The following is a 27,397-nucleotide window of genomic DNA, read 5'->3' on the forward strand; positions in this document are numbered from 1 at the left end:
TGTGGAGAGGGCTCCCGTCCGGGGTGGGTGGCCGTGTGGAGAGGGACTCCTGTCCGGGGTGGGCGGCCGTGTGGAGAGGGACTCCTGTCCGGGGTGGGCGGCCGTGTGGAGAGGGCTCCCGTCCGGGGTGGGTGGCCGTGTGGAGAGGGACTCCTGTCCGGGGTGGGCGGCCGTGTGGAGAGGGACTCCTGTCCGGGGTGGGCGGCCGTGTAGAGAGAGACCCCGTCCGGGGTGGGTGGCCGTGTGGAGAGGGACTCCTGTCCGGGGTGGGCGGCCGTGTGGAGAGTGACCCGTCCGGGGTGGGCGGCGGTGTTGAGGGGCACACCGGCCTGCCCGCCGGCCGGCCGGTGCCGGCCGTGGAGCGTCGCCGGGCCGGGCGGCGGCCGTTCTCACGGCTCTAGCGGTGATTTTCCGCGTGGCGGCTCTGACGGTGCCTCGGTGCGGTGCTGGTTAGCGGCGCTCTCACGTGGCCTGCCCGGCCCCGACTGCGGTGACCGCCTCAGCACTGAAAGGCCACTTAGCTGGCGGGCTGTTGCCTTTAAATAGGTGTGAGAAGAGGACTGAAAAAGAGGACAAAAAGAGGGTTCACTAAACTCAGGTGCCTCCGAATGCGTAGCAGATAAAAGCTGCGGTCGAAGTTGTTTTGACGTCGTGCGTTCATGAATTGAAAACGGATGGGAGTGAAGCCACAGGGCGTTCCTGAATGCGTGATGCTTTTCTTGCGTTACTGAGCGCATCACTGAAGACGCATGGGTCAGTGTCGTGACGCGAGCCGTGCTGATGTTTCAGAGTGGAAGGCGGCAGCCCGAGTCACAACACGTCGCTGCTCCATCAGAAGCTGCAGGTGGGTGTCCGTGCCGCTGCCCCACTGGGAGAGCGCCAGGCCGCGGTCCCGGCCACTGACACTCGGCGCACAGCCCCGCCCACGCGGCGGGACCCGAGCAGCGGACGTGTGGGACGGCGAGCCGACCCTTCCGCGTACGGGGCCGCTGAGTGCTGGGGTCTTTGTGTTTGGGCCGCCCACAGTTGTCGCTTGTGGCACGGAAGGTATGAAGCGACCGCGGGTGGAACTCGGTTCAATTCCGAGGCCCGCCCATCCAATTTCATCGTCCCACGTGGAGACGGACGCTCCCTCTGCTACACCACCAGCTTATACACGAACGCACGTGCACTTACACTTACCTATCTGCATTAACCGTCTCAAATATATATCCGTGCTTGCATGAGTTCAATGTGCATCATAGCTGCGGTGCGCAGATGTTACGTGTTTGAAGTCGCTGCAGGGTGTATGGCGAACTGCAGAAAGTTCTCCCCAGCAGTCGTATTGTTCGCGCGCTGTTCGCGTCTGGGCCCTTAATTGGCAGCCTCTGTGTCGCCACTTCGTAACGGAACCGACTGTCTTGAGCGGCTTTAAACTTCGATCGTATGGGCATGATTGTTAGGCAAAGAACGTCTCGCAATCTAAACACAGACTTAATTGCGTCTCGCTTGTAGGCTCACTTTTAATTCATGCCTTGCCCTTTATTTTGATTAAAGTCTTTCGATGCCCCTCCCCACACATGTGTTGGTTTGAGTTCACCGCTCCCGGGTTTTTTTTTGTCCTGCCGCTCTCCTCGGGATCACAGTCAGGGAGGACCCGTCCGACCTGTAGCGTAGCGCCAGGCCCTTCGTCGAATCTCGGGCCAGGGGACGCGGTTCGTGTGCGGTCAGTTGCCAAATTTGGTGTCATGGCATTTAAATCAAACATGAATAGCGCGAATGTAGGTGTTTTTGACTGCCACGAGGAGACCCGTGGCTTTGTTTAACCCCTCCCCTTGCCTTCTAGCATGCTGTGTGGAGGTATCTATGTCACCTATACCCATCTGCTGCACCTGCATTCTGTTATCAGATCCTCCGCGGTTGCATTTTTGTTGTTCTTTCGCCTCTGCTGTACAGTTTGGCAGGGTTGAGCTACAAGCCGGGTCTTTCTATTTCAAATGTAATTTTGTACTTAGAAATGCCTTTTGTGCTTTTCGAATATGCTAACAATGTCCTCTATTGAAAGTTCTTCCAAAAACATCTTGCTTAACGACTAACACGTGTATAGGTATTGTAAAGTCATTTTAATTCAATTGAATACTTAGCGTGCCTTGCGTTTCACAAGTGCTGTACCACCCCAGAGTTATGAAAAATTTAAATTGAATTTGCGTTCTTGAAATAGGGGTGCAGCTCACGCTGTTATCGCAACTCAAATTTCTTCTTAATGAAAACGTTTTGACATGCGACCGTATTGGCCTCTCGTCTTTAGTGTCTACTTTGACTCGGTCAGTAAACACCTGCGGTATTTACATCAACAGCGGTCACCTCTTCTCGGCCATAGCAATTTTGAATAGTTCCGTACAACATCAACTACACTTGTGAATGTAAATTTAATGATATTCTCGTATTACCTATGTAGTTTGTCAACATATTGGGATGATTATGTCAGCGCAATAGTAATGTTTTGCGAGGGCAATATTTCTTAAAAGCTGTTGAGCTGTTATGTTGCGTTTCCTTTCATCTTGCGCGTTTAGGTTATGGTATGACATTATTCTCGTCCGTCTTCAAAGTTGTTATCACCTTGCTGCATTCAGTTCGTCAGACTTGTGAACGCACGCGGCCCATTGTGTCATAAATGAATGTAAACAGGCTTGTGGCTTTTGGGTGTCTCGCGGGTAATGTGGCTGAATGTCATGAACTACGTTTATGTTCGCTTAATCAGGTGCATGCTTGTTTCCTCTTTGAACAATTAACGAGACAGGCTTTACTGATGCTCTCATGATTTAACTTCATTATAGATGGTGACGTTTTTACCACGCGCTCGGGTGGGGGTCAAATTGATCCCCTCCGAAGATTTTTCCTGAATGATTTCCGAACGGCGTGGCGCAGCCGAGCCAAATTTTGCATAGCTGTAGACCATTGAATAGCGGATCGTTTGACATCAAAAATTTATATGTACCTCGTAATGTCGGTGACCTTATGACAGGTCAAATTCGGGAAATGGTTTCAGCGAAGGCAATTTCAAGGGAATCCTTTAATCTGATCCAACAACGGAGTGTTAGACGAAGCCACACATCTCTAAGATGCTTTCTTAGGCAACGCAACAGTTGAATGAGTAAACTGAATCGACCTGAGGTCAGGTATGAAGGTCACACCAAGGTCAAAACCGACCTGTTTTGCTCCTGTAGGGCCTGCTGTATGGGATATTTCCTGGTGCTCATTTCGAATTTATTGGTAGCAGGAGGCGCATTATACATCTTCCATGGGCGTTTTAAAGGTCAGAATAGATCATTGACCTAAAATGACCCAGGTCAGCATTTTGTTTTAGGAACATACTGCTTAGCGTAATCTTTTTCGCTTAGTCAGATGCAGAATTCAAAGCAATTTTGTATGATTTTGGTCACCTTGGCCTTCAAAAGGTCAAACAAGGCCACTGACTTTAAATGAGTATGCGACCTTTTGCATAGAAGCGGTTATCTAGGTTCTGGGGGCATTTTGGAGACCAACCTGGAACTTGACCTTTTTTACCTTGTTTGATCCGACCTTTTTTACCTTGTTTGATCCGAAGGTCACGATCTAGGAATCTGAAACTTTGACCTTAATGAGTTCACGTACAGGTTAATACACTCTGTAAACCTGGTGTCTCTAGCTGTCTTAGTTCTCGAGATCTCAGGGGGTCAAATTGACCCCCTACCCGAGCGAAGGGTATCAAGCCGGCCACCCGGGCACGTGTTAGGTGAATGGTCTCTTCTTATTTTGCATGCGTCTTCCTCAATGCATTTTCGTAACGTTCGTTAAAAGTTGTTTTTATTTGATGCTGCATCGCCGCAGAATGAATTAAATATTGTAGTCGTGGGCTTACCAGCAGTGTTGTGGATAAGCCACGCGTTTGGAAAGCCAAAGAAAACCAGTGCGCAAAAGCAGTACGGGGCCTGATTCCCCGCGGTGCCCACCCTTCCTGGCAGGGTGAGACGCAGGTGACGCCATATAGCCTCAGCAGCTGTGTGGTTTGCGAAGCCCCAATGGCGACGCGTCCCGTAGGCATGTATGATATTTGGGCTTGGGGATGAACATGTAAAGTACGTGCGTGGAAATTTCGGAAAAATCTGTCGGCCTCGGCAATAGGAGGGAAGCACTGTTGAAGTTCATTGTTTTCATGTATCACCGTGTGTTGTCTTCATGTATCACTAGTGCTAAACCTTCATGGAAAGTGGGACATGGCCTTGCCCCCTCCCCCATCCCCGCAACACCCAATGTTCCTCGGTCTGCATTGTGAGGCAGTGCGGTGAGACTGGACTGGGCCACTGAACTGGAAAATTGCATTATGGCTGAAACGGAGCTCCCTCGGTCTGCTCTTAACAGATTGGCACAGCTTCAGTTATGCTTCACTGGTACGGCATGGTGTCCCGCGTATGCCGGTGAAATATATCGTGTGATAAAGTATTGCTTGAACAAATATGCCAGTAAACTGCACTTACCAGCACGCAATAGCTAGCTGTGAAATTTATTGTGAGTCTGGTGGTAGGGTGATGTTATCTGCAAGCAGTTCCGGCTTTTAAGTACAGGTCCCGGTCACTTAATGCATATGTTTCGAATGTTAACGCGTTTAGCTGCGCGGTTATTGGAGCAGAACTCGGTGCACGTTCGTATGTTCTGGCAGAATTCTTTCCTGCACCCTTTAGCGAAGGAAACCTATGCTTTTTGTGTTCCTTGAATGGATTATTTTCCATTGTAAGTTAAAATTTATGTAATTTCAAGCGGACGTTTGGTGTAGTCAACCCGAAAGTCAGTTCATGGAAACTGGAGCCACCGCTGTTTTCTGCAGAGATTTTCATCCAGACGCCGAAGTGTTATAGTAAAAATCACGCTTCCAAGTTGGCTAGCCGCGCGACTAAGCTGGTGACACAGTAAGGCAGAAAGCTCGAGGCAGTGAAACGGTTGGGCGTTGGTTGCATGAATAAAGATAGTCCCTTAGTTCTGCTTCGTATAATCAAAATCCCTCTTTCCTGTTTGCCAGGAGTCCAACCTTGATCTCTTAAGCTTTTTTTGCCGTGTTTTCTTTCTGTCCAGGTCGACATTCTTTCGGCATACATTCTGCGAACACCTTGCTAAGCTATGCGCTGCCCGCAACAAATTAGAGTTGCGGGAAATAGTTGATTGGGCTAATTCATTGCTATCCTCAGAGAGCACTGTGCTATTCTCGCTCCTGTTCTACAGATGTGAACTCAGTGTTCGATCAGCGCTGCTCCCTGTAACGATTGCCGTCTCTTGATTGCCTGCAGGTGCGTAGTTTTTTTCAAATAAGTTGGTTGGGGGGTGGGGGTAAGTGGTGGATAATGACGAGCTTACAAACAGGATACGCCAGCAAACGGGTTTCTTTCCGGATTTGCCGACTGCTTTCTCAAAATGGGAACGGACTGGAGCCCATGGTAGAAGGCTGAAGCCACCCTGCCTGCCTTTGATCTATTGATTTGGGATTTTCGATCGCATCGGCATGGAACAGTAACATAGCACACGACAGACGCTTCCTGTCTGTCAGCTCGTCACCCCGATGAACAGTCCCTACTACACTCGCGTCCCGTCTTAGCGAGCGGGCCGTAGCTGGCGGCCAGCCGTCCCGTATCAGTGCTCGCCGCCGCCTCAGACGGCACCGGCCTGCGCCGCCGCCTCAGACGACGCCGGCCTGCGCCGCCGCCTCAGACGACGCCGGCCTGCGCCGTCGCCTCAGACGGCGCCGGCCTGCGCCGCCGCCTCAGACGGCACCGGCCTGCGCCGTCGCCTCTCAGACGGCGCCGGCCTGCGCCGCCGCCTCAGACGGCGCCGGCCTGCGCCAGGCCGCTGCCGCGTCCCCGCGTCTCTCTGGCGCCGGCTGGCTGTCTGCCCCCGTCTCCGGAGCCGCTCAGGGGAAGCCACTGACTCATCCCGCCCCGCTGACTCACACGCGTCCGCCATTCACGACCGGTGGACACCTGCCGCGCCGCAATAGCGCAAGCTAAAGGATCGCCGCTTTGTGGACGTCCACGGGATGCGTGACTCACTGTTCCCGGATTCGTGGGACTGGCGTGGCTTGGTCGCGTGCAAACATTCGTGTGGGCTATATCGGGTGCCTGCGCGTGATTACGTGCGGGCCATGAAGGTATTCCATAAGGCATCCTTCGGCAAGAATAGCCGCCTTTGAAGCGGTGGGTGCCGCGTGACCTTCCGTTCACTCAACAGCGATGCAAAGAAAAGTGATGCTGTCTGTAACCATTCATTCAGATTGCAGCCATCTCAATTTCACGGACCCATGTAATGCTGGGAAATTCAACAGCTCTCATGGTGCGTGTGTCAGTGAAGTGTATATTGATTGCGGGTGTTTTGGATGTCGGAACACGCCCATCACCCCAGAAGCTGTCGGGTCTATCCCGTTGCGATCTATTGTCGACATATGCCGGGCCGTCCGGGACGTCATTTCCCATAAATATCGGCCGGGGCTCGTTATGGCGTGCCAGACATTCCAAATGAGCGCATCGACAAGGGATCGGTCGACTAACCGCTATTTGGCCGTTATGGATGCTCACAATCTCGAATTAGCGTAGGAATGGGGCATCGCGTGCTCGATCGCTCCTCGTATCGGAGCTCTAATTGAGCCGTGGACTGGGCTCGTTCCCGTCTTCTCCAAGTGGACTGGGCTCATTCCTACAGTGCCGCACCGATGTCTGTGCGTCGGAAACAGGACGCCACGCTGCGCCTGGCGCTTGATGCGGGCCCTGTCCCCTCGCAGATGCTGAACTGCTGCATTCAGAAGCGGGCGCAGGGCATGAAGACCGCTCAAGATGCTCTGGACAGCGGCGACGCCAGAGGTACTTTACCGGGGCACGCCTGCGGAGTCCCGGCACGCGCTGTCCTTCGTAGCTGGCTCGTGGTTTGGACCAGTGGAAGCGCCTTGCTGAGATTTGGCGTGCTGGTCGCTCCGTGCCATGCCATGCGCATTCTGTCTGTCCTTTCGATCGGCCGGGAAGTTCGTGCTCCATTTCAGTTCGTTAGCGATTGTCAATTCCGTCTGCTCTGATGTATTCACTTGGCCTGATCCCTAGTTGCCTTGTCCCAGGCCATAGGACTGATCCATTGTCGCTGTGAGGTGTGTCACTAGCAACATACTTGAGTCACAAGCCGTCTGATCTGACGCCCGCACTAGTGAGCGGACCGTCATCGGACTGGGACCCCGAGCCAGCAGGCTGACCGCCGGCAGCCCGGCAGCGGCCACTGCTGTGGTCAGACGAGCCGCGTCCGCCGACCGTCCCTCGCCTCTCCGCCAGCGGAGGCCGACGAGGAGGAGGAGTTCTTCGACGCGGCGGAGGATAGCGCCAGTGAGCCGGACTCGAGTCGACAGCGGCGGGCGCCCTGGAACCAGCCCGAGGGCCGTTTGAAACCGTGCGGCGCGCTCCGCCTGCTCGAGACCGGCGAGCGCATGTACATCCCGGTGACGCAGGTGAGCCCCATAGCGCCACCTGCGGCACACTGCAGTGCGAGATTCTGTGTGTAGGTGGCGCCAGGGAGCTGGCCGGTCGATGGCTGGGCCGCGCGCAGAGCGCGGCAGCAGGCTGGACTGTTGAAGACGACCAGTCACCTGTTGGCCGGCCACCGCGTCGCGGTTGGATGGGTACGTCAGAGCCCCCCCCCCCTCGAGCTGGCTGTGACGTCACGCGTGCGGTGCGCTCCCGCGGCAGGACGTGGCGCCGGTGACGGAGGACCGGCAGCAGGAGCAGTCGGAGGTGCTGGTCAGCCTGGGCACCGACGCCGAGGGTGCGCAGCTGCGGGCGCGCATGATGGGCGCGTCGCTCACCTCCGACATGGAGTCTTTCAAGGTGAGTCGCCGGCGCCGACCTCTGACGCGACGGGTCACTGCTGAGCACTCGCAGATCTGCCGGCAGTGTTGCATTACTTGTACGCCATCACATCCTCCACAGCAGTATGTGTTCAGTAAGGGACCGGCTCTCTTGACGGGCAACCGAACAGCTAGAAGCATGCTGTAAATAGGATACAGAATAGTCTACGTGTTTGCGTTTCCTGCTACCGAATGTGATGGTGTATCAAGGTCTATTAGGATTGCACGCCTCTGTGGCTCGTCCAGTGCCTCAACATCACACCTTCGTTAAGCCTTCAAGACGGTACGCTGACTAACGATGTACATGATGGCCTGATCCCCGCCTGTTATCATCGTGGCGCCCATCGAAAGCCTGTGCTGGTAATCACCCCATCAGTGACGGGCCTGGCCGCGTATCACCTCTGTTATCACAGCGGGCCGGCGAGCACCGCCGCACTGGGTGATGTTCCGGTCCGGTGGGCAGCGAGCGCGGTGTCGTCAGAGTCCGTGGTCAGTGTAGCCTGCCGTGAGGAGGCTGGCCGCTCCGGTAAGGTGGTGCGAAGTAGTCTGTAGGCCAGTGTTCTCGGCCTGCCAGCTAGACGAGGCTGAGGAGCATGTACGGTGTCGTGCGGTGCCGAGACGTTTCGTCGGCTGGGCTCGACCCACGGGTCTGCCTCCCGCTGCTGGCGCGTCCGTGGTCTGTCGTCCGCCGGTGGGCTGGCGCGTGACGGCCCGGTCCTGAGCGCCGTGAGCGCCGGTGGCTGAGACCCCACCCGCCGTCCGCAGGCCGCCAACCCGGGCAGCACGCTGGCCGACTTCGTGCGCTGGTACTCGCCCAGCGACTGGGTGCAGGATGAGACGGACCCGTCGGGCCAGACAGGTACGGCGCAGGCAGCTCAGACCGCTGCACCGCCCCGATCGCTGCACAACGGCTTTCGTGGGGTAGCTCGCATCGCTTGCATGGAAAGGTTGGCACGGGTGGCTTGCCTTGCCCACGTAACAAGCTTGATTCCTGGAAAAACGAATGATTGACATTTCTGAGAGCTTGGATCGTCATGATCACCATCACCCACTGAAACCCGGGTGGCAATCAAGTTGGATCTTAGCGCTTTGCACTGGGTCGACTCCACTTTCACTTTTTGCAGCCTGTCACTCATGTTTGTAAAGGAGTATATATTTTCCCAGCATTATCCAGCTTGCCCTAAATGCGGCATTTCTATTTGGCATTGGCCACCTTATACAAGTGCCAGGTGCATGTCCCCGTTGGTGACGTACCCAGTCAGCCATCTCCGAGCCATCAGCTGACGTCTGCAGAGCCCCGTGCTTCATAACCCACTGGAAACCCATTCCTTACTTTGGAGTAGCTCCCTCCTTACAGATGACGTCACGATCCAAGCCCATTCCCTACTCGACCGAGAGGCGAAGTGAATGCTTTTGTTTACAAGTAAGGCGTCGTTACTGGGATATCAACGCATAGCAACGGTCGGTGCGCTATTGACGGCCTTGTATGTCCGGTCAACACGCAGGCTACGATCTCGTGTGGAAAGTGTGATCGGTAATGATGTACCTAGCTACAGATTGCTTGCCAATAAATGTTAGTCGTATAACACTCAAGTGCGTCATTCCTGCACACGATATGTCTACAGGACGTTGGATCAGCTGATTTTACCTGCGCCCATATTTGTAGTTACTGGGCGCTCGTGTGTGAGCGGTCAAGTTGACCCTCCAAAGGTGGTTTTTCTACAATCATTTCCAAAAGGCGCGGTGAAGCCGCGCTAAATGTTGTATAGCTGCGGCCATTTCAATAGCGGATCCTTTGGTATACTTTACTATGGTATACTATGGTATACTATGGTATACTATATATATGTATACTTTCGAAGGTCGCTAACCTATGATAGGTCTAACTCAGGCCGTAGCTGTCAGCAAAGATAATTTCTAGGGAATCAGATGCGACAACTGTGTTAAACGAGGCTATGCATCTTTTGAAAAAGCTTCTTGGGCAATCAGACAATTTAATGTATGGTTACGATAATTCTATCGATCTTGGGTTCGGGTGTAAAGGTCAAACCGAGGTCAAAATTAGCCGCCTTTTTCTGGAGAGCATGCTTTAGTGGGCTCTCCAGAAAAAGGTGCTGTTGTGCTCATGATGCTGATGTTCATTTGGAGTTGTTTGGTGACAGGGGCTGTATTTGATATCGTCCATGGACTCTTTAAAGGTCAGAGAATTTCACTGACCCAAAATGTCCCAGATCAATGTGTAGTTTTAAAGAACGTGTCGCCTAGCGTAATCCTTGATGCTCCATGAAGTTCCAAAATCAAAGCAGTCTTTTGCTTAGAACAGGTATGCAGGCTCAAGGCGGTTGCGTGGGGAAGTATGGAGGCACTTTGGATACCAATCTGGATTTTTCTCTTGTTTGACCTTATTTGACCCGAAGGTCACGGCATAGAAACGTCAAATTTTGGCATAAGTGAGCACACATACAGGCCAACCGCCCTATAGATTTGTTGTCTTCTAAAATCTCAGAAAGCTCAAAGTGACCCCCACCCGAGCGAACGGTAGTCAACCGGTGACCCAGACGCGTGTTTAAGGTGCTCCCCATTGGCGTTTATCTATGACGCCATCTCAGTGGCCGGAGCTCGGGCCGAAAGTCAATAAGGAACTGGGCCCAGATGTACGCCTCCATTGGAGATATACCCCATCACCCTGTGCCAGACGTTCATCTGGCGTATGCTCCCAGGTGTAGGTTCCCGTTCGCGTTGTGTTGTATCAGTCCGTGCAGGGCCGTCAGCTCCAGTGTGCCTTCCGTCGGCGTTGCGTGTGCTGGCTGCGTGCACGCCTCGTGCGTGTCCGCCGGGCCGCCGTCGCTGAGCGCCCGCCCTCTCCGCGGCCAGGCGAGCTGAGCGCGCGCATGCGCATCAAGGACAACCTGTGGCAGGAGGCGTGGGCCACCTGCAAGCCGGTGCCGGCGCGGCGCCAGCGGCGGCTGTTCGACGAGACGCGCGAGGCTGAGCGGCTGCTGCACCAGCTGTCGGAGCCGGCGCCCGGCCGCCTGCTGCAGCTGGTCAGTCGGCGCCGGCGGCGGGGCCGACGCGGGCCAACCTGCTGCGGCTGTCACGCGCTGTTGTGATGCGCCCCAGCCTGGCAGACGGCCGTGACGCTGTGTGTGACACGTCCGTGGGCCGGGTCAGAGCGGAGCTGTAACAGAGACGGGACACGTGACCTCCACCCCGTCCGCGGCGCCGCGCCGCAGAAGGTGTGGAAGTCACGTCAGTCACCGCACCAGGCAGGGGCCATCCGGACACCTGTGTACGGGCTGGCCCCGCCGTTTGGAGGTCATCCACTGCTTTCACTTGGTGTCAAGGCAGTCATACGACGACACGATATTCAGATGCTTGGTGCTATAAATATTTATATTTCACGAACCAGTGCAAAGGTTGCCATTCCTTCTAGCGTTCCCTTATAGTGTTCTGTTCTAACGTTTACTCCGTGAAACTGATGTAGGCAGTCCTCAATGCTGGGCTCGAATTGACTGGGACGTTTGCTGGATGATCGGGTATATCTTGCTCCGTGTGCCTGCTTACGACCCTCCGTAGTTGGTAATATGCTCTGCTTCACAGCTGGCGCCTGTCATCTACCACGCTGCCATCTATAGGTTGGTGGAAGAATTGGAGCCTGATGACCTTGCCGCGGTGGGGCAGCAGCTGGGAGAGGCGGCCCGCCGTCTGCAGTCGGCCGCCAAGGCTGACTGGGAGGCCAGCGCCTATAGCGTGCGTGACCTGCACTGCACCTGGGGCTCGCCCGGGATCCGACCTGTCCCGGCGGGCTAGGGTGAACTCAGGGGTCTATTGTTCTGTTGGGGTGTGGTCTCCAACTTTTCCCTCTCCACTACTCGGAGAAAAGAGTGAGCAGAATCTGGGGTGAAACCTGCTTATATCTCTTCTTCTTTTTTTTTGGGGGGGGGGTGTTTTGTTGTATTTACAGGCGCCAATTCATTTTACCACTATGTGCACTCCATCCAGACGTTGCGCCGAGGATCCCTCGTCATTAAACGTTCGGTATATGACATTGACGTCTCATGACTCTTAAGGCCATGACTGAGTGTGGATGGGTTGGGAAAGATGGGAGGACGAACTGGGCCATTTGGAGCCAAGTTTTTGGGAGTTATGGAGTGATCTGGCCAGAACCGTGATATCCTAGTGGAGACAACCAATGCAGAATAGGCTCGCTGCACTTTGTATTATATTGAACACTCGTAGCTCTATGATAATGCTTATTGTAGTTCTTGGAAGTGAGTTGCATGTGAAGTGCCTGCACCCCAAACGACCACCTGCCAGCGGCGTTGTCATTAGGCCCGTTTCGCACGCTGTCGCCATCCGGAGGGATTGTGGCGCTGCTGTGCTCCCTTGAGGTAACGCTTTGACGTGGTGAGAGCGCCGTGTGGTGGGTGGTTCTCACAGGCGGTGGGTGAGCTGCTGGCCCGGTGTGAGCATCACGTGCTGAGGCGCCGCTCGCTGGTGCTGAAGCTGGAGGGCGTCCAGGACAAGGACAAGTTTGTGCAGCAGCTGATAGGTGGCGCTGAGGTGGCGGTGCCGGGCGGTGCCAACGGAGGTGCTGCCCGCCATCTCGAGAAGATGCTGACTGCCAGACAGGTCGGTCGGTGTGTGCCGAGTGGTGCACGTTCAGCCAGGGCCTGCGTGCAGCTGAGCAACCAAGCCGTGGCGTAATTTTTTAATATATAGTCTTTAAGTCTTTAAGATTTAATCTTTATAATATTTATTTAAGATCTATGATAAATAAATATAAGATAATATAATTGGTCTTGACTCACTTAACGTAGTTCAGCTTTTGACATGCCAGTCACGCCATTTTTCAGCTCGATCATTCGACGGATTTCCATACTGTGACTGTCTTGTCCCCGTGCTTTCAAATGTTTCCAGGAGATTGCTTGCATTACAAAGTGAGCATCCATTCCCTGTCAGCTGTCCATGCGAATGTGCTGTTTGCCGATTTGCGGCCTTATGACCCCATAGCATATCACTCTTGGTTCATATTTTAGCAGTAAGACGTCCCGTGTGGCGTGTGAGTGTGAGGCGACGGCGGACGGCAGAGTTGCTAGGCGGTGTTGTGTGGACGATGCTTCAAAACTAAGCGTATGAAGCCACAATTCTTGCGGCGAGGGATATCAGAAGCTTTGGTTGCGGCGCCGAAACGTCTTTTGTCATCATGATTTCACGGCCGAGGTCCACCGATGCAGCATCTGCTCGAGAAGAGTAATTGACCGCTCTCATCTCAGTTGCGGCTTACGGCGTTAACCTTGGGCGTCGAATAGTTTGAGATCCGTTAGCAACTACCTTCGGCGTCGAACAGTTTGAGATCCGTTAGCGAGCTTTAAGCGGTGCATTGGCCTATTCAAACGATATTGCGTCTTCAACTGCTATGATTAGTGGGAACGGACGCCATTTCTAAAAGCATGCTGAATGCAAGCGGCGGTAGGGCTTATGCACGAGGGCACGGAGCCGTCTTCTGACACTGATCCACGCTACTGAGCATACATTTGTATTCCCCCCCCCCCTCCCCGTCATAATCATGCTAGTCTCGTGTCGTTGCAATCCCAGCTCGTCAGAACAGACACCCTGTTTTCGCTCGCGTCCTTTATCTTCTGGCTGTTTGAAAACGGCATGCTTTCCTGCTTATTGAATGGGGAAGGTAAAATCTTATATATCACAATATTGCAGGAAGTCCTGCGTGGCCAAACAAACAGCTTCCATGCCGTTGTCTAGGCATTTGCACAGCACAGCTTTGGTTAATCGCTTTCTTGTTGCTTAAAAGCTACACGAGACTGTGATCGGCGGTTGTAATACTGTTGGCTTCCAGAGGTGATGGTCGGACCGGACCCGGCCGCACAGTGGAATAGTCTCGCATAGTTCATTTAAGACACGCCCGGCCTGCAACGTCGCTTATAACCGTTATAACCGTATAACGTTGAAAGAAAACAGCATTTTACCCCCTCGGTGCATGACCATGTGGTACGTGATATGTCCAGGCCAAATTGTCAGTGGCATGGTATGATGTTGGGTCGCGCTTACCAGTAATCAAATTCTGGAATGGTGTGTGCACACCGTATTTAAATTAAATCGCGGTCCAAAAAGATATGTTTGTGGTACTCTGCCGCCAAAGGTTTATGTTTATGTCTGTCCCCATATGTTTATGTCTGGCCATTTTGCGTTTTTATGTCATCTGACTCGTCTGCTCCTGCTGAATTCGAATGTTTAAACCAATATTCGAAATTTTCGGAAACTTTTAGCTCAAAGAAAGGGCCAAAAGTTTGTGAAAATTTCAACTGACGGTCTAAATAACCGAATTCAGCGTGAGTAGACGAATCAGATAATGTAAAACACGCAAAATGGCCAAAAATCGACACATGTGATTTTACCTTTGCACGGCAGAACTAGCTGCTTTCATGTGCTGTGAACCCTTTCGTGTTCAGTTTCTGTACATATGTGATATTGTGACCTTTTTGGCTTATTGGCGTTGACCAGGAGTGAAATTATTTTCTTCAAGAAGAAAGTGGACCAAATCCGTGGAGAAAGGCGTTTCATTGCGCATTTTGGGGGTCAGTTTCGTCATGTTTTACTGCTCAGCCCCACCAACTCATGTTGCGAGAGTACAACCCCGTTTGTGTCGCCGTTGCACAGAGTTTGACCATTCCAGATCTCTCCGTCACAGTTTTGTCAGTGGAGCGTGACGTGTATGAGCGGGCTCTTCCGGTTCGACCGACCGGGGCGGGCGTCGGCCACACTAGGACGGCCGCCGCCGCGCTGCTGACGCCCCAGGCCGCGCACTGACCGCCTCCCCTGACCCGCAGCCGGACCAGGGCCTGCCGCCGCCCGTCACCAAGGAGTACATCCTGCGCGTGACGTGCGCCCGTCCAGGGCCCGGCTCGCGGCCGCTGGCGCAGCGGCTGCGCTGCCTCATCTCCGACCAGCTCTTCCGCGTGACGGCCTCGCTCAGCCAGGACACCATGTTCAGCTAGCCGGAGGCGGCGCCGCAGCCGGCCGGCCCGGCCAGCAGGACGCCGTCCCCTGCGGGACTCCGCCGGGGCCGCGACCGGCTGGGGCCGGGCCGCGCTGTCACACGTCGTCGCCGGCGGCTAGCGCCTCCGCCCTGTGCGATGTGCCGGCGGTGCGAGCGACGGGAGAGCCCGCGGGCCGGACGGGCTGTGTGGCCGGAGCTGCGTGGCCGACACCGGACGTGTGGCTGGGGCTGTGCAGCGGCGCTCTGTCAGTCTCAGCCTGCTGTTACGGCCCGCCTGACCTGTGCGGTCAGCGGTCGGCGGCCCGGCTCACCCCGGCTCACCTCGGCTGCCCGTGCGACAGACGGACGGCCAGTGCGGTCGGTGTGGACAGCTGACTGGGCCCAGTTCTCGGTCCGGGAGGTGGTGCGCCTCCCGACTCCATACGAGTGTCCGTCTGCGGAGCGGCGGCTGGTGCTCTGCCGGGGACCGGGTCCTGATGACCCCGGTAGCGTGGCGGCGGGCGTCGGTGAGGCCAACCAACGGCGTACGTCTGTGAGGCGACGACAGGGGTGGGGCTACATTGCTAGACATGTGTGCTGTATCGAAGTGTCTTCTACATTTATGTTCGTGAGTTGCAGAGAGTGGTTAGAGATATAAAACTGCAATGGTGGGTAGTGTTTAATTGTATAACTGAACTGTGGTTCATATGTTGTTCGTCGATTTTTTCGGCTTTCGTTTGGTGTGTCAAGATGTACTGGGTCTTTCTTGGAAATATATTTTAGTATTTCTCATTTCCTTTCACGTTTGTCGCGTTCTGTGTAGAATGCAATCAAGCAGTGGCCGATCCGACATAACATTTGAAGAGGAGCTGGGTTTTAAATCCCGCGCCCGCGACACGACATACAAGCGCAGCGAGAGGGACAGGCTGAGCTGTTATCAGTTCTGGGAAGGGGCTGTTGGCCTATCCACTGGACCCGCCTGTGAGTAAAAGTGGATTGTAATCCTTAAAAAATGTTAAGAGGCGCGGCATTTCTGCTGGAAACTTTGACATTTTGCGGTGTGCCGCATTTGAGAACAGACTGTGTGTAGGGTACTTCACACGCGATCGCTTAAACTGGGGACATTCCGCCCCACCATCGTATGTAGGTCAAAAGTCGTCAAAATGTGAATACGGCTTCAATCGACTGGGGCTTATGTTTTTCTTTCAGAGACGGGCCCGCTTGTCCCGTATGTGTGACCTATGACTTCTATGGGTGAGACACCGTAAAAGGGGTGTGCGTCAGCGGGTGTGGGTGCATCCTGTAGGATAGACTTCCATCTTTCATGCTTGTACCAACAACCAAAGGCGGCGGCTCCTGTCGCCGAATCAGAAAGATGGTCACAAGTCGCTATTGGGTGCTGTTGAATTGAAGTTGCGTTAGATTACCGGGGTTTGTATGGGATTTCGCAGAAAAAAGGATGTATCCAGAAGTTTATCAGTGAAAACCCTACTATAGCGTGCCGCCGGCGTACAAAAGTTCTTGAGTGGCATATATGAACATCGCATTTTTTCAGTTTACTTATTTGTGCGAGCTTAACTCTATTTTCTCAGTCAACATTTATTCACATGCATGTCAATGCATGCCGAAATTCGATTTGCAAGGCCTATGCCTTCGGTAATTCCTCCTCTCCCTGCCCTTTGAAAGCTCATTAAGAATAAGTCAGGCGAGATCGTGTCAAATTATGAGCATGATGATAAAATTCTAGGATACCTGTTACGGTGAACTTGTTGCCGAATTGTGTTGCCTGATGTGCTAACAACCGACAGCAACGTACCAACACATGCAGCATCGTCTAAAGCGGGGCATGATTTGACCTGTTCCTACGACTTGGCTGACAGCCTGTTCACCGCGCTGGTTCAGTTGGTTCATTATACGGGAAATGGAGTCCGAATGGGTGCTGTTCATGTTCACAACAGCGGAATGAGGCTTTGGCTGTGGTTAGAAGCATGCAGGCAATCGTGCAGACTTTTTGACCTGGCGGGCAATCGTACCTCGTCACCCGGCCAACCATGTTCCTTTCTGTCCCTAAGATGTGTGACATTGATCACGTGACAGACAAACTAAGTTCGATCACGTCCACGTTTCACTTTCTAAAACTATCGACATATATATGAGAGCGGTTTGGTCTCATCCTGGGCGGCCTCGGGCGGTGGTTGGTCACGTGACACGGGCTAGGGTCGCCCTTCGTCGTCTGGGATATAGCTTCATATCGTTGAGTGGGAAGGGAGATGCTCCCCTCCACAACGTGCCATAACAGATAAAGTCTTCGGCCATTAGACTGGTGAAGTGGCCAATGTTACTTTGTCCCTGCGTATCTGCCCGGACATGGCTTTGTCACACCGCACAGCAAGGCTAATTAACGCGCACCCGGGTGGCCGGTTGTACACCCTTCGCTCGAGTAGGGGCTTAATTTGATCCCCCGCTGAGATCTCAGAAAGTAAGGAAGCTAGAAACATCGAATTTACAGGGTGTGTTGACGTGTGCGTGAACTCATTTGTGTCAGCATTGTACTTGCTAGGCTATGATCTTCGAGGCAATTAAGATAAAACAGTGTCAAACTCCACATTGGTGTCCAAAGTGTTCCCATACCTTGTCATGCAACCGCTGCAGATACCTGTTCCTGATACCTAGATACCTGTTCTATGCAGAAAGTGACTTGTGTTCACTCCAAGTCAGTGACATCGTGGGATCGTTCGAAGGCAATGATGAACAAAACAATGCCAGTATTTTGATTTTTGCACTTAAATGAGCGTCAAGGATTACGCCAGCCAATATGTTCCTAAAGACAAAATGATAACCGGGGGTCATAATAGGTCAACGACCTATTCTAAGCTTTAAAAATCAATGGAGGATATGTAATGTGGTTCCTGCTCTTAATAAATTCAAAATGAGCACCAGAAACTACCCCGAAAAAGCGCGCCCTAGAGTAAGAAAACTGTTGGATTTGACCTTGGTCTGGCCTTCATACCTGACCTTAGGTCAATGGAATTTGTTAATTCAATCGCTGCGTTACTTAGGAGGCTATCACAGAAATGCATGGCTTCGTCTAACCGTTCATTGCTGCATCAGATTGAATGATTCCCTGGATACATGGCCTGACTTTGACCTGCTGTAGGCTTGACCTTGCAAGGTTACACTTGTAAGGTGTAACCTTGCAAGTTACATATATTTGTATACTTAACGATCGGTTATTCAATTCTCTACAGCTCGGCAAAATTTTAGAAATCGTTTGGGAATCGTTTGGAGATCGTTTGGAAATCGTTTGGAAACCATTTGGAAGCCATTTCGGAAAGACCTTCGGGGGCTTAATTGACCTCCAGCCCGAACACGTTTTAGGGAATGGGACCATCAAGCCACTATTCCGTCTTGCATGCGTGTCGATCTGTTGACACAAGCATGAAAATGAGCCGGGTTGAGGACCTCCTTTGCTTAATTTTCCTGACGTCTTCGAGAAAATTACAATCAGAACTTTTTTGAACGCAGCTCGTGACGAAGACCATGAACTCTTCAGCACAGCAGTGCCAGTTCACCAGGAACTTTCGCCGAAGTATATCACGTGTCACGCACCCGCCCCCCCCCCCCCCCCTGGCGGGTGGTCTTGGCCGTCAGCGCTCGCCTAAAAGGTGTAGCCGTCGCCACTCTGACCAGACCTAGCCCGGTCGAACAAGATCGACCTGGAGGAGCACGGCAAGAGCACAGCAGGCTCTGAGCACAGCTCTCTGAGCCTCGGGCTCTGAGTTTGGGATAGAAGTCAAAGTTACCGCGCGCAGTGTCCTGCGCCGTCACGTTTGTCGCCCGCGGTCGGTAATGCAGTGACGGAGGCTCTGGCTGACGGCGTATGCCGTGACCCGCCCGTGACCCGAGTCCGAAGCCGGCAGCCAGTGCCTCCCCGCCGGACCAGCCCTGTTGAGCAGAACACGTGACCGGCTCCTCAGAATCCTCAGAGCCCGGCCGCCCGAGATTGATTGTACCGTCACCGTGGCGACCCAGAGCACACCAGTACCACGACGCCGTGAGCTATCGTTTAGCGGATCAAGAGCTTGTAGTGGCCCGCCGTTGCGGGCCTGAGCGGTGGTGGCGTGTGGCGCTGCCAAATCCGAGGCCAGCTGCGAGCATGGTCTGCCGCTTTGCAGCATGTATCGGGCTGTGACGCGGGTCACGGTAGGACAGCAGGGCATGCTTGAGGATGGCGTGCCCAAACAGGGGCGTCGTTGGGATTAGAGGCTTTGTTGATGATCAGAGGTCCAAACTGGCGCTCTGGGAGAAACTGGCGTTTTGGGAGAGGGGCGAGGCGCCAGCAACTATGGGGATCGCAGCCCTTTTGTAGCACATTTGTGCGCCGGTTGTCGAGTCAAGGACTGCATGTCAAGGGTATGCTTTGATCACGTATCATGGATAAAGGTTACACAGCACGCAGTTGCTGTTGGAAACGGGACCGTGGTGGCTCGGCCAGCTTGTTTCCGGCTCTTGAACTACCCTGGTTCTCGTCGTCGACTGCGGCCGTTCGAACCGCAATCAAACAGTTGACTACTACTGCGATGCTCACGAGCGATCTGTCCGTCAAATGAGGTTCCGGCGAGCCTGAGACTACGGCGGTATCACATCTCCTGATTGACTGTGGTGATATGCACCTGCATCACCAAGTGAAGCAAGTGATGCCACCCGAGCGACGAGTCGAGCCAGCTAAACTACTACGGCTGCAGAGAGCCGTACTAGATTGGCCGTCAGGTAAGGCTAGTCGCATACCAGACGGAGCAGATGTTCGTAATAATAGGCAGCATGTGATGGTGTACTGTCGATTAATCGGCACAACCAATGGTTATTGAGCAGCTCTCAGGCACCGTATACCCTCACCAGGACGACACGACAAAGGCGAAATGACGATGCACGCCATGTATCCACCCCCACGGCTCTTCGGAGTTCCCCCGTGTATCCACTCTCACGCCAGTCCGGAGTTCGCCCATACATCCACTTTCACACCACTCCGGAGTTATCCCATACATCCACTCTCACGCCACTCCGGAGTTCCGCCATACACCTACTCTCACGCCACTCCGGAGTTACTCCCTACGTCTTGCATCTTACACGTCCCATCACGGACCATTGCGGTCTCGTGGCCAACCAACCACCATGCACAGGGGGACGTCGGCTGGTCGGGCTGGGCTGCCCTCGACAGGCGCCATGCCTTCAACCCCAGCCCAGCAGCGGCGGACCTTGGCCGGGTGCGGTGGCGGCGGCCGGCCCGGCCCCAGCCTCAGCTGTGGTCGCTCCTCCCGCCACCCCACCTCCCGCCGCCGGTATTGATCGCGTTTCGGTCGGGGTCTGGAGCGCGGGGGTGACGTGTCCCCTCCCCTCCCCTCGCCTGCCTCCCCCTGCCGCCGTCTGGTATTGATTCGGCGGCTCGCCAAGGGGGACGGCGGCCCCCCTCCCCCGGTCTAGCCGGAGGCTGGGGTGCACCCCTCTGTCTCCAGAGGACCACATCTGCAACGGCCCGCCTCTGAGCTGAGTCAGGGCTGGACCGCCCCTCCCCTCCCCCTCTCCCTCCCCAGCTCCGGCCCGGAACGGTTCCCGCGCCGTCTCGCGGACTCCGACGGTGAACTGCTGTGTTCTCTGTTGCTCTCTGTTGTTGAACTGCTGCTATCTGTTGCACAGCATGAGCACGAACGAGTTCCGTGACGAGTTCCCGAAATCCAAATTCGTGACGATCATAGACGTATATTTTAATATGCAATGCGGGTCAAGGGATAGACGTTGATTACAATTGAAATGCTAAACTAACTTCAGAACGAACGAGCCGAAACATAACATGATACGACAAACGAGGGCAATATTTCTAAAATCATGTGTAGAACTGTAACTAAACATCAGTGGTTTGGCTTCATTGGAGCCATCTGACCACAGGGCACTGATCATTTCTACTACTTTCTATAGACCAAATCCGACGACCTTCGACGTTTATTCGACGTTTAGTCGCATTAACTTATGTAAAAAAATTATACGGGAGTATGTGCCCCGGTGCCAACATGCCCATTGAGTGCCCTGCTGGGAGTTTGCAACTGTGTCTGATGCACAATGATTTTTACAAGCTCTTCTAACATCGCCAACACGACAGACTGTCCAGCAGCATGGCACGTTTCAAGTTCCCGCCGGAAATGTGGCGAGCCTCTGGGATCGTCCCGGAGCCTGCTGGCGGCCTAGCGCCTTCAGGTCACTTTTGGGAGTCGATCCATGACCTCATTGGCAGCACCAGACCGCCGCACGGGACCCCTGAGCGTTGCATCGGGCCCTTAAACTGTTCTAAAATGTCGTGAATGTCCTCGGTGGAGGACTTCCGAGTCGTTAACCCCAACACGTACAAGGTCAATTGCTCGGTTCATTACCTGCATGCTGTCATTCAACGGCCCCCTTCAGATTTAACGATTAGGATAGTAACACCTACTCGAGTGGGGCTTTACCAACACGACCGGAAGCGGACGTTTCTCTGTATCCACCTACCGCTGCGTGTGGCTTGAACATTGACACGCACTTAGCAACTTACGCAAAGCAAACCAGATCGATAGGCGGCCAGGGCGTTTTCACAGAAGTAAGAGCCGTGTCTGCATCCTCGCACCATCGATTGAGGCTAAAACTGAGCAATATAGCACCCCTGGGCCGTGTGTTAAGACGCCCATTTTATACCTTGAGCATTTCGTACCTGCAGTATGGGAACGCACCACGCTAAGTGAAGGTTAGAGGTAAACGACGGGGAGATAGAAGAGCAGCCCTGCTCTGCGCCGTCCTGAGCTCAACGAGGCTGGTCTACTCTGAGCCGTCCTGAGCTTGACATCAGCCCTGCTCTGAGTCGTCCTGAGCCCAACGAGGCTGGTCTGCTCGAGGACAGCGGATTGCGGCACCTCAGGCCCGACCGCTCTCCGCCGGGCAAGGCCCGCTGATCCCGAGTCCTACGAATCCCGGTACCGCCACTGGCCCGGGCCGCAGACGCAGGGGTGTCCAGCTAGCGCCGGCTATGCTCAGCTGGTCCCGGTGCCGAAGTATCAGCTGTTGGCGTTTTCAGTGTAGGACGGTATGTCGGGTACCAGCAACAGTCAGGCATTGCAAGTCGAAGTACAGCTCCGCGGTACCACCGTTACGGGGTTCCAAAGCATTTCATCCCGGATTGGGACACCAGCCCTGACGGAAGCCGGTGGACGCCGCCATACCCCCCCCCCCCCTCCCTCCTTTCCCATCTGGTTCCCCTGGCCCCCTGCCCCTTTCCTGGAACAGTGGACGCATCAAAGCCCGTTGTGTGACGCTGACCAAGCTATCGACGCGACACTGAATAACAGAGTGAAGGGGGGGGGGGGGGGGGTTACTCCGACCTGTTTTTACTCGATCCTGTTTTGCCGTAGTCACCCGGTGCCCTGAAGACGTAGTTGCTCGCTTTTTTTGTTGTTAATTAGGGCTTTAGTGCGCGTTTACTGCGGATGTCACGTTGCACCCACACAGCACAAGCACTGTCAGCTGTTTCATTTATTTAACAAACGCCTCCAATACAAAAAGTCACACAAAACATTCAGTCGTTTGCATTGGTGCAACTACATTTGTACATTTTGATTCCATGCTGAAGTCCACTCCTGCTGGAAATGCCTGATCCATGCACATACTGAAGTGTGACAGAATGTGCAAAGATGTGTCAGCCATGCGCATGACGCTCCAGATGTCAAAAGGGTGAGCACATGCAATGCGTCCACACTCTAACCTCCTCACTCGTTGTTCCCAGCGGTGCAGTTTCCATTGAAACTGCACAGACCGGGCGCTTATGGCACATCGGAACCACAATCCACCGGGCACCCGTTGTCTAATGTTCCCAGAATGCATGTTTTCATTCGTGATCAGCTTCAGAAACTGCTTCATTTATTTTGCCTCCTCCTCATGGATAGGCTGTTTCTTATGCTTTAGAAGTACAAAAATATTTGTCTCTCCATCGGGTATATATGCTTTTCTGAAGATCAATATTAGGCACATGGATTGAGGAAAGTGCTCGTTTCATTTAGATATGGCTCGATGTAATGAAGTATGAAAATAACCTCATGCATGCTGTTAGGCCTCCTTCGTTGAGAAAAACGTCTTGCTCACACGATACGTACATCCATCACGCTTTCTCAATTGAATACAACAGAAAGTAGCATTGATATTTTCACACTCATTGAAGGATGGAAACGAAACATTAACCTACCTAACTACCTACCGCTACTGCACACTCTTGGACTCTACGTTGTACATGACACACATGACTAGAGGCAATGCATCGCACTATAGCAAGTTATTTTCCCTGAAGAACACGGCTCATACGGAAGTGATTGGCCACGAGAGATTCCACCTTTCCATATACACCATGAATTCAACCACACCATTTTGAGCAATACGTAAGCCCAACACGACGGGCATCAGCGTCCATCATGTTATTTGTGACCATTGTCCTCGCTCTCCGACTCGCTCTTCTCCCTCGGACCGTTCCGGGTGTTCATCTCACCCACCCCAGAGATATTTGCAGACCTGCCTTCTCTATCCTCCGTGTGCCTCGGCTAGCGCTGGGGCGTGCCGGTGCCGCCACCGTGCCGCCGGACTTGGTCAGGGCCGGCGCTGCCTGGCGCCGGCCTCGGAGGCGGCGCCGCACGGCGAGGCCGCCCGGCGCTGCGGCCGCGGCTGCTTGCGGCTCCTCTTGGCGGCCGGTTCCTCGTCCTCCTCACCTGTGAAGAGTGCCTCCTCGTCATCGTCCTCCTCCTGCTCGGTCATCTCCAGGCGGAGGAAGGAGGCGCAGTCGATGGCGGCCGGTGGCTCGGCGGCGGCGGCGGCGGCGGCGGCGGTAGCACGCCGAAGTGCTGCTCGGTCAGCTCGGCGCAGCTCCAGCACAGCGACACGTGGTGCAGCGGCCAGTGCAGGCAGAACTCCAGCACCGAGCCGAGCGGCGCCGCGCAGTGCGGGCAGCGCAGCGCGCCGTCCGCGTGCCGCTCGGCCACGTGCGCCTCCAGCGGGCCGTCGCCGACCGTCTCGAACCGGCAGCGCGCCGCCTGGCAGCGCAGCCGGCGGCCGCCGTGCACGCAGACCAGCGGCGGCCGCACCAGCCGGCACAGCTCGCATTCCGGCGCCGGCCCCGGCGGCAGCGGCAGCGGCAGCGCCGGCATCGGCGCCGGCGCCGGCGTCGGCGGCTCCGGCTCGGCCGGCGGCGGCGACGGCGTCGGCTCGCTGCGCACGGACGGCACGTTGAGGATGACGGGCGCGGCCGGCGCCGGTGCCGGCGGCGGCGGGCTGCCCCTGCCGCGCTGGTGGCTGTACCGGACGTGGTCGGTCAGCACGGCCGGGTCCGTGGTGCGGAACAGGCAGACGGCGCAGTCGAGCATCTGACGGCCATGGTCGGTCACCATGTGCGCCTCCAGCTCGGCGTGCAGCTGGAAGCTGCTGGCGCACATGACGCACGTGAAGCCCTGCCGACTCTGACCGTTCTGACTGGAACAGCAGACACGGCACGCCGGTCAGATGACAGCGGACAGTGTTCCCATCATCTGCCGGTATCGCCAGTTCATCCGTCCAATCATTCGTCGGTCCCATATCGGGGTTATCGTAGAAAATATCATCATTGACAGTCTTCTTTCCTACAATGCCAAACATCTGCGTGAAATTTATGGTCATTACCGCGATGCCAGTTTGCCACCAGTGATGCAAGATGCAAGTTGTTTACCTTCGGAAGCGCAGATCATTAGAGGCAGTGGTAGCAAATAAACACAGCCCGACACTATTGCAGAAGCCGCAGCGTTGGTCCGAATGCGCGAATGAACGTTCTGGCGCGGACTCTCTGTGATGCACGCTAGACGGGAAATCATCGTGTCGTTTATCACATCGGTTATCGACTAAAACTTCTGGTATTTCTCATAGTCTCCCGGCCACATTCATCCCACCGACGGCGGGCCGGTCAGCACGTGGCATCACTCACTGGGTGTTGAGCTGGTGCATGCTGAGCGCCACCGGGTCGTCGCAGACGAAGAAACACTTGATGCAGATCTTCTTGGCGTGTACCTTGGAGGCGTGCCAGGTGAGTCGCTCCGAGCGCGCCGCCTTGTACGGACACAGCGGGCACGTGTAGGGCTTTGTGTGCGTGTTCATGTGCCGCTTCAGGCACCACGAGTCGAAGCCGCGCCAGGGACACTCGGCGCAGGCGAAAGAGCCCTGGCGGCCGGCCCGCTCGGCAGGCTCGGCCGCGTCACCGCCGGCCCCATCGTCTGCCGCGTCCGACACCGGCACCGAGCCGCCCAGCGGCTGCTGGCGGTTCTCCTTCTGGTCGGCGGTGCCGGTCGGCGAGGCGGCTGCCTGCGGCGCCCCTTTCCGGCCGCCGCCGCCCCCACCGCCGCCGCTGCCGCGCCGCGACACCACCCTCGCGTTCGGGCTGAGCACGAGCGGCTTGGTCTCCTCGCGGGCCAGCGGCGGTGAGGGCGGCGGCGGCGTCGCCTTGGCGCGTGGCTTGATGTGCCGCTCGGCGGCGATGGCCGGCGCGCGAGTGTAGTACACCTGCGCCGTCAGCGTCTTGGGCGGGATGCGCCGAATGCGAGTCACGTCGTACGGGTCGTCGCGGTGGATGCGCAGAAAGTGTTTCTTCACGTGGTCCGCACGGTTGAACATGCGCTGACAGATGTAGCACTGGAACGGCTTGTCCGACTTGTGAATGTTTTCGTGTCGGTTGTAGAGGTCGCGCCGGTGTGTCGAGTACGGACAGTAGGGACAGTGGTGCCGCTTGCCGGACGCCTCCTCGGCGCCGTCGGCCGCCTCCTCCTCGGAAGGCGAGGTCGGCGCCTGCTGCTCGCCCTGCCGCTTCAGCACCGCCAGCCGGTCCAGGATCTCAGTCATGACGTTGCTGTTGTTGAACTCGGACACCTCCGAGACGCGGTCGCCGTGGTGGCGCACCAGGTGCATGCGCACGCAGCGCTGCCACGAGCTCATGTACGGACAGTGCGGGCACTGGAACGCCTTGAAGTCGGCGTGCGTGCCCAGCCAGTGTTCTGCCATGGGGCGGGCCACGAAGGCCGTGACCGGACATTGACCGCAGCGGAAGAGGCGCTGCTCGCCGCTGTACGTGGCGATGGGCGCGTCGTGCCAGCGCAGCTCTGCCGGCCCGGCCGACAGGTCGCCGCTGCTGTCGGCCCGCTCCAGCGTGACGTCACCGCGGCGTAGGCGCGCCGAGATCGCCTCCATGAGGCCGGCTGCGCCATTCATCGCCGCCATCGCGACCTGCCGCACACGAAACGACCAGGGCCAAGTCAGTGGTGGAACCAGTGTCGAGGCGGGATGTGAGTGGGGAGCGAGGCTTTCAGGCTTCCCTGGCTCTGTCGGCTAACGAGGACTGAGTATGCTCGAATCGCTCGGCCACCATGTACAATACGAAGCATCAGGGCGCCTCGACTGTTCGTTCACACACACCACGTGCAATGAAGGTTAAAGAGAATATGAATGCTTTTAATTCTAAAATCGAGATGGCATTATCAATCGTGGTGAGTAAAGCCCAGGTGAATCCATCTTGCGCATATGAAAGGGGGGGGGGGGGGAGCAGACAGTACGGCCCAAGTGGACATATCTGGCACATCTGAAACGAAGGGGAAAGACAAAGACGGGCATATGTTTAAAATGGCACAGCATTCAGATGCAGCGAGAGTGCGAAGAGAGCAAGCGAACGCAGCCACACAGGCAAAAACGAACCAGAGTATGTCTTGTTCGCTGGTATGCACAGACTTCGGAGTTTTTCACGATCGCGAAAACGTATTCAAGCGAGCAATCGAGCTGAACAGAATCCTTGGGAAGCTATGCAGTGGTAAGGCCTTGCTTGAACTTTAAATAATGTTTCAGTTATATTTACCACTTTGAAGTGCACATGTCTACAAGAATGCATTCAACGTTAAGGATACAATTCAACTAGAAAACGCACGTGCCATTTAGTGAAGGGATACCTAGCGTGAAAGTCTGAGATAAAAAAGAAATGGCGGGTGAATTTCCGACGGAACACTCGAGGGGTGAATGTTGAAATAATATTTTCAAAGGACGGTCGACACATGTAAATTAGTCCGTGAATGCTCACATAGTCTAAGCACTGCAAAGTCGCAAAATGTTTGTGGTCCACTATTATTTGATACAGTGCGCATCGGGCACTGCAAGGGCATTTGCAAGGAAACACTGCGGTCGAAAAATACTGGAACAGACACATCTAGTGCATGCATCGCATCAAAATTCTTCATTAACAGATGCCACATCACGCACTGAAACATGATCAGCTCAGAAGCAATGCGATTGAGAAGTAGTGACACATCCTTAACACAACAGCGATGAGAAATCACACCACCGTCATACCCCCCCCCCCCCCCCCCACCGTCCCCCCTCCTCTCCCCCTCCCCAATACACGGGCTACACTTTCGCCAATGTTTCAGGTACGGGCACAGACGAGTTTGCCCGAG

General features: G+C 54.9%; 2 protein-coding genes across 2 annotated transcripts; one reads left to right on the forward strand and one right to left on the reverse strand.

Moving 5' to 3' along the window:
• Positions 1 to 6,833: 6,833 nt before the first annotated feature.
• LOC119089890 (rab3 GTPase-activating protein catalytic subunit) lies at positions 6,834 to 14,901 on the forward strand. Its single transcript, XM_037212696.1, has 8 exons — positions 6,834 to 6,873; positions 7,317 to 7,489; positions 7,728 to 7,865; positions 8,651 to 8,744; positions 10,760 to 10,929; positions 11,486 to 11,635; positions 12,326 to 12,517; positions 14,734 to 14,901. Exons 1-8 carry the CDS (start codon positions 6,834 to 6,836, stop codon positions 14,899 to 14,901), a joined length of 1,125 nt encoding a protein of 374 aa, XP_037068591.1.
• LOC119089891 (zinc finger protein 425) lies at positions 14,898 to 26,718 on the reverse strand. Its single transcript, XM_037212697.1, has 5 exons — positions 26,649 to 26,718; positions 25,332 to 26,183; positions 24,895 to 25,235; positions 24,204 to 24,410; positions 14,898 to 14,979 (listed from the first exon to the last, which is right to left on the reverse strand). The coding sequence occupies exons 2-5, from the start codon at positions 26,175 to 26,177 to the stop codon at positions 14,898 to 14,900; spliced, it is 1,476 nt and encodes a 491-aa protein (XP_037068592.1). The 5' UTR covers positions 26,178 to 26,183; positions 26,649 to 26,718.
• Positions 26,719 to 27,397: the final 679 nt, after the last annotated feature.

Source organism: Pollicipes pollicipes, unplaced genomic scaffold, assembly GCF_011947565.3.
Source record: "Pollicipes pollicipes isolate AB1234 unplaced genomic scaffold, Ppol_2.1 Scaffold_3087;HRSCAF=3621_pilon_pilon_pilon, whole genome shotgun sequence".
Classification (NCBI taxonomy): Eukaryota; Metazoa; Arthropoda; class Thecostraca; order Pollicipedomorpha; family Pollicipedidae; genus Pollicipes; species Pollicipes pollicipes.